The sequence below is a fragment of the Hibiscus syriacus genome, unplaced genomic scaffold (assembly GCF_006381635.1).
Source record: "Hibiscus syriacus cultivar Baekdansim isolate YM2019G1 unplaced genomic scaffold, ASM638163v2 tig00015395_pilon, whole genome shotgun sequence".
NCBI classification, from domain to species: Eukaryota; Viridiplantae; Streptophyta; class Magnoliopsida; order Malvales; family Malvaceae; genus Hibiscus; species Hibiscus syriacus.
This window is the reverse complement of record NW_024062360.1, coordinates 69547-76881: the sequence shown is the minus strand read 5'-3', so window position 1 is coordinate 76881 and position 7335 is coordinate 69547. Positions and strand designations below refer to the sequence as shown.

Genomic DNA, 7335 nt, shown 5'->3' with positions numbered 1-7335 from the left:
AACTTGTAAAGAAGGTGGGTTCTTCCCCTCGTGTACAAAACTGTCTTAGCAGTTCATTTCAAATTACTAAAATTGCCCCCAACAACAATTTTCTGATTAATGTGGATGATTAGATGCCCAATGACAATATTTTTAAGGGTAAATTATACTCGCAAGGCCACTTAATTAGTGAATATTTTATTTTAATTATTGATCTTTTAATTTTATCAATTAAATTATTTAACTATCAATCTAGTTAACCGTCGTCAATATCTAATAGATGAGTTGACGTGACTCTTAAAGAAATTATTATAATTATACAATTAATCTTTATTGTTTACATATTTATTAATTTGATTTAAAACATTTAATCTCTATTTAATGAGTGGTTGAGGCTTGGCCAGACTCTCCCTCTCTTGATCCCCTCAACGTTTCTCCAATTTGTTTTCCTAATAATTGTTCATTTCTCGGTGAATTGATCTGTTAATTTATGTTGTCATCAACATTTCAATTGCTTTTAGAATTTTACTTTTATTTCACATCATTCTCAATCAATAATGTACTGTTCAAACACATGCTTTACTATTGATTTTTAAAATCGAGTTGCACATCATCCATTTATGTGGAGATGATACTTTACTCATCATTATATTACTTATTTGATTACGTGCACTTGTACATTTTACACTCTTATTTGCATACATCACAATTCAACCAACACAGACCTCGTAAATTTCGTTTTAAGTAGATTTTTCAGAAAATAATAAATATACATTTTATAGGTGTTTGATGATACTTAGCCTTAGCCTGAAATGAATGATGGATCTGAATTTTTAAAATACGAAAATTTTGTCGATTAAAATATTTTTTGAGGTTAAAAATGATTTTGAAAAATGCATCTCCATCCTTAACCAAATTATAAAACCTAACTTTAATCCAATGTCCTAGCTCATAAAATCTCTGGGCAGAATTGGATTCCTTTGGTTTGTTTGGGCCAACTCGACCCAATTGACCCCTTAGACTCCCTTGAGATCCATTATCTTTCTAAAATGACCTTCCCTGTCTAAGATAAGACCCTGAATCCTCAAAACATTAATACTCATATGATCAAATAGTTCGAGTTAATACCCTAATTGTGCCTAAGTAGGTGATAACCTTGCTTTGATCAATGATTTGTTATTTACATGATCTCATGATAAATCTTAGTGGTGATAATTTTTTTAATGGGCCTTAGTGGCAATATTTGTATAGAGAGCTATCAAATGACTATTTAATAAGATTTTTCTCCTTTGTGGTTTTCATTTATTAAATTATGTTAAATTGTGCATTTAGTATTTAAACTGTAATTTTAGGTTCTTTTAGTACCTAAATTTCTTTTTTCTTTTCTTTTCAAAACCTTACGTAACATTTAGTTTTTGTTTCATTTTAGTATCTCGTCGTTAAAAACTTAACGGATAGACGGATGTGGCATAGCCCCGTTGGATGGACGACCAATCCGAACGGTAGACTACAAGAGAATGATGATTTAACCAACATAATTCAGTTTCAGGCCCATTAGACAATCGACCATGAAGATACGAGAATGAAGAAATAGAACACTCCATCGTCAATCTGGGAAGATTGAGGATTTTTAAGGTGAAACGGAGGCCAGAATCGCATACAGGAGGTCGAAAAGATACGATCTAAAAAGTTTGAGCTTCATTGATCGACAGATGCAACGGTCGACGACTGTAGACGAGTTCATCCGTCAAGTTTTTAATAGTGTGGTACTAAAATAACTAAACGTCATATATAATTTTTTTTAAAAAAAATTTAGATATTAAAACGAATTAAAATTAATAATTTATGTACTAAAAAGTATAGTTTACACATTTAATTAATATTATATTGCCTTAGTCACGCTCGCACTGTGTAAGTCTCTTTATGTCGCCTTAGTTGCGGAAGTACGGTTTGGATAACCTACTATTGAATATGAGCATATACAAAGAAAAAATAGAATATGATAATAAATTAGGTTATAAGAGTCGTCTTTACTTCTGTAATTTTCGATTCGGATTAATCAATTAATATATTAAATACCGTTGATTATACCAAAAAGAAAATATGCGTATATACAACATAATTTGTGAGATGTTCCTATGTGATTGCATACTTAAAAGAAACAACCTTTATATAATTTCAAAGTTTATAATTTTTAAATAATAATTTGATTGATCTAATTTTTTAAACAAACACTTAACTAGTTTTTTTAAAGGGTTTTTCTCATACTTGAAAGGTTCTTTTTTTTCAAGTGTGGAAGTCATAATCCAAAGCGGTGGCCCTTTCCATTTGATGCGTATCTACTTTTGGATTATTCTGCCACAAAAACCGCAAAACCCGGAATAGTGCTGTACAAAGAAGACACACAAAATTTAATACACAGAAACAATAAAATTTAAAAAAACAGAGCAGATAACACAAAGTTACAATCTTCATCCGACCATAGTTTCAACAATAACACATAATATTATCTTCTCTAAAAAATAAATTCAAATAATTATATTTATATATTTTACTTATATTATTAATTACTATTATTTTAAAATTAATGATTAATTTTTTTTAAAAATTATTAAATATTTATCAGAATTTATATAATAATCGTAATAATATTCGTTATATCACTGTTAGGATAAACATAAGGCCGCAAAAACATGGACATAACAAACGATATGCTATTGCCTAGACACACGCCTTTCCCCGCAGTACTTTTTCAGCTGTCATTTTTCTCTTTTGAATTTTGCTTTGTCTGGTACTGAGAATGATTCAGTGCTGTTTTATTCATTCCAGTTTTCCAGACTGACCACTCAATCATTTTTGCAACAGTTGCCTAATTCGGCCCGTCCTTTAATGAGATAATTTCATGGTGTTTCGGACGTGGGTAAGATAAAACGTCACCATCGTTATCATCCAAAAAAGCGAAGAGAAAATAGAAGTTGCAGAAAGCATCTTCTTGTGTTTTTGGCTTGGCCACCTTTCCTTCCACCGCCAATCTCTCTCTTTATGTTCACACTATGACACCCTTTTGATTGCTGTAAATTTCGATACAGGCCCCTTAAAAGATTGACTTACTGAGGTGTTGAGCCACCCACCATCACAGGGAAAGTCGGTGATAGTTTTTTCTAATCCTCCTGTTTGCTTTGCATTGAACCCGAGGTACATACACGTCTTGAAACTATCCAACCATTCGCCTTTGGCTTTGTTAACAGTTTTCATTTTGTATATTTTATGACTTTGCTGGACTTGGACTTAGTTCCTCGTATCTATCCGTGTTTTTAGAATTGTATATTCAGTTGAATTTCTCCCTTCCAATCCCATTATTTTACATGATCAGGAGAGTAAATTATGGTCCATGAATTGGGGATTTGGAAGGTATTAAAGGGGTTCTAGGAAACTTCTTTGTGTTGCATATTACTGTGGTTTTGACGTGGAACATTGATCTTAAGACATGCTGAGGTCTTATGTGAGAGAATATGATGATGTGTTCTTTGATTCTTTGGATTGCTTGTCTGCTGAAGAATTAGAGTATGGGGTTTGGATGAACGATCCGTCGAGTGTGAAGGAACGACGTGAGCGTTTTCTTCGATCGATGGATCTGGTTGAGTTTGCAGAGTCATCAAGTAAGAAGGACTTAAAGAGGATTGCAGAGTGCAGTGGTGCTGTTCCGAGTTCTTCCATTTTATCCGTTAGCAATGTCCAAGGAAATTCGGATTGTTGTGAGAGGGAGATGACTTGTCAAGCCAATCTTTTGGTTGATGAATCAGAACATGAGATGAACTTAGCTCTAGAGAGTGAGAATGAAGTTCAAGCTCATTTGGATGAATGCGAAATTAACTCGAAAAATTTCAATAAATGGTGGAAACACTTGTTGAGCATGAGGAAAGGGGGAAAAACTAGATGTGCATCTAATGTATCAAAACATGGTACCAAAGTAGTACATAGTTCAAAGAAAATGATGGTTGAGCCTAACAAGAAAGGGTGCATGGAGTTCACTGCACTTTCTATGGGACAAGAAATACAGGCTCACAAGGGCTTCATCTGGACCATGAAGTTTAGTCCAGATGGTCAGTATTTGGCAACCGGAGGTGAAGACAGGGTCGTACGTATATGGCGTGTCACCTCGACAGATGCCTCTAGTAAACCTTTCATGGCAGAGGGCAGTTTGATTAGAAAAATGAACAAAGGAAAGTTGACTTTTGGCAGAAGAAAGTCGCTCCTATCCCCAGTTGTTATCCCTAATAAGATTTTCCAGCTTGAGGATTTACCAATGCAGGAGTTTCACGGACATGCCAGTGATGTTTTAGATCTTGCATGGTCCAGTTCAAACGTGAGTCAATAGAAGCCTAGAAGTGCATTTAGACCTTTGTTTTTGTTGTTTTGATGTACTAAATCAAATTTGTTTTGTTGTTTCAGCTTCTTGTTTCTTCATCCATGGATAAAACTGTTCGTTTGTGGCAAGTCAGCTGCGATCGATGTCTAAATGTTTTTCACCATAATAACTACGGTAACTATTAAGGGACTCGATTCCCTGTCTTCTCTGAAATGAATGATTCCATGTTCTAAACTCTGAACCATGTTTTTTCTTTGGATGGAAACAGTCACATGCATTCAGTTCAATCCAGTAGATCACAATTACTTCATCAGCGGTTCGATAGATGGAAAAGTAAGGATCTGGGGAGTCTCTGAGAAGCGAGTTGTCCATTGGGTGGATGTGCAGGACATTATAACTGCTATATGTTACCGGCCAGACGGCAAGGTCCATGTGGTTCTGAATACTCGAATCAATGTTCATCTGCTAAAACAAAGATTGTTTTGCATTTTTCATAACTTGTTGGCATAGTAATAATTTCATGTCCTTTCATTATTCTAGCAGGAATTTGTAGTTGGCTCCATTGCAGGCACTTGCCACTTTTATGAAGCATCAGGTAATAGTTTCTTGCTAATCAGAGTTCTATCATAGTATTTAATTGTAGCTGTTCGGTCATCGCTTCCTTTTTCCGGCACGGCCTGAGTTTTTTCTTCTTTTTTGCGTGCAATAGGCTTCGGTGTCAGTTTGCAGGCAGAGATACATATTCATGGCAGAAAGAAAACCTCTGGCAACAAAATTACAAGCATTCAGGTTTTGCACTAAAGCCATTGCTGCTATTTATACTAATCTTCCATTTGGTACTAATCAATTTCAATCCTACTTGCAGTTCTCCCAGGATGAATCACACACGGTTATGATAGCTTGCGAAGATTCCAAACTCCGGATATTCGACGGAGTAGATATGGTTCATAAATTTAAAGGTACTGATTCGAAGTCATATCGATAACGTCTTTAATCTGCACAGCTTTCTCCTTTCACTATTTCAGAGATCTTAATGAATCTGCACATCCATTGAAGATAAAGTAGAGTTATTAGTCAAGCATTGAATATTTAATATTATCATGACTTATGCGCTACGCTTGAAGTTGAAGGTTATGTTATACTTTTTATGATTTTGTGCATGTGTAGCCTGTCAATGCTGCAATTTTCATTAACTGATATTTGTATTGAACCCATGCAGGGCTGCCAAAGTCGGGAAGTCAGTTGTCGGCATCGTTCACTTCAACCGGGAAACATATAATCTCGGTTGGAGAAGACTGTCGTGTTTATGTCTGGAACTACGATGGCTTGTGTTTCCAAACATCCAAACATACAAAATCTATTCGTTCTTGTGAGCACTTCTTCTGCGAAGATGTATCCGTCGCAATACCTTGGTCAGGCCAGGGTCTAGATCAGAGTCACATGGATGATAACGGTTCCTGGGCATTGGCACCGAGAGAAGGTCGAATTGAGAGTGTTTCCCGGATCGGAGATCCGGAACGATTCTCGATCTGTAATTGGTTCTCCAATGACGGGTCAGGATCATCCAAGGGCTCTGCTACATGGCCTGAAGAAAAGCTTCCTTCGTGGGATGCAACAGGTGTGGAACATGAGAGTTATCCATATGACCACCACCACCAACGACTCTGTCGTAATAGTGCCGGTAATCACACGAGCCTACCGGAAACATGGGGAGTTGTGATTGTTGCCGGTGGATGGAATGGAACAATCAGGACATTCCACAATTACGGATTGCCTGTTTGTCTATAGGAGTGTGCATCAGGAGTCTTGAATCTGTTAGTAAAGAAGTTATCAAAGCGATTCACCTTTTTTTTGGTGAACTTGTGTAAAGCTCAGTTAGCACTTAGCAGTTGCTTTGATGTTACCATTATCCGACATTTTCCTTATCAATTATATGAAATCTTAGGTTCATAGTTAATGTTAATCCAAGCCAACGAGTGTTGGCACAAGTGATTGAGATTCAAGAATTTGAGTTAAGTCCAAGTTCGAATCCTACCACCGTCACTCTTGGTGGACAATCAGTAAAGTCCTTTGTAAATCTCAATTAAGTCTTAGATATGGCATGACCTTGGATTGAGAGAGTCACCTCTGACCTAAACTTTTGTGTACCAAAAAAAAGTTAAATGTTAATCCAAAAAAATGTGTACGCATGAAATATATTTCATTTTCGGAGAAGGTATATATATAATATAAAATTAAATTATAAATTATACTACATATATTATAGGTACTAAAGTATCATGGAATTAAATTGTATATACTATAGGTATTTATAATTTAATGAAAGTCAAAATTATAAATATTTAAAAATCGATTTAATAATCAGTTATATAAAAAAGTAGTGATCCCCAATATATAGGTCAACTTATATTTTTTTTTATCTCCATATGAGAATTTTTACACCAAGAAAAAACATATTTTATTGAACAATCAAAACCAAAAGACTCAAAGATTTTGACATATAATTAAATTCAAGTTCGCTTATGCATTTAATTTATTGTTCTTGATGATTTGATATGATATATATTTATATATTTAGATTATATCGAATTGTTCACGATTCATATCAAGTGACATCAATGTTTATTGATTTTTTATTATTTTTTGATTGATTCAATCTTAAATTTTTAAAGATTTGATATGTTCTTTAGGTATGGGTTAACTTTTAGGCCCTTTTGTTTAGGTGGAGAGTCAAAAACAATGTTCAATAGATGAGAAAAAGAGTAGACAAGTTGAAGAAAATGATGAACAATCAAGAAATTTTTTCTTTTTTTAATCTTATATGATAAATTATATATATTTTTAGTGTTTGTGTCAGGTTTAGGATGACGATGACTATTTATATGTAGATAAATATATAGTTAAAATTATTATTTAATAAATTTAACTAATAGATAATGTGAATATGTCATTAGACTATAGCTGACCAGAAGATATAAAACTTGAGA

General features: G+C 34.2%; 1 protein-coding gene across 1 annotated transcript; it reads left to right on the top strand.

Moving 5' to 3' along the window:
• The first annotated feature begins 2868 nt into the window (after nucleotides 1–2868).
• LOC120207788 (uncharacterized WD repeat-containing protein C3H5.08c-like) lies at nucleotides 2869–6271 on the top strand. Its single transcript, XM_039207204.1, has 7 exons — nucleotides 2869–4345; nucleotides 4432–4522; nucleotides 4617–4774; nucleotides 4892–4943; nucleotides 5058–5137; nucleotides 5214–5307; nucleotides 5568–6271. Exons 1-7 carry the CDS (start codon nucleotides 3467–3469, stop codon nucleotides 6134–6136), a joined length of 1923 nt encoding a protein of 640 aa, XP_039063135.1. The 5' UTR covers nucleotides 2869–3466; the 3' UTR covers nucleotides 6137–6271.
• The last annotated feature ends 1064 nt before the right edge of the window (nucleotides 6272–7335 follow it).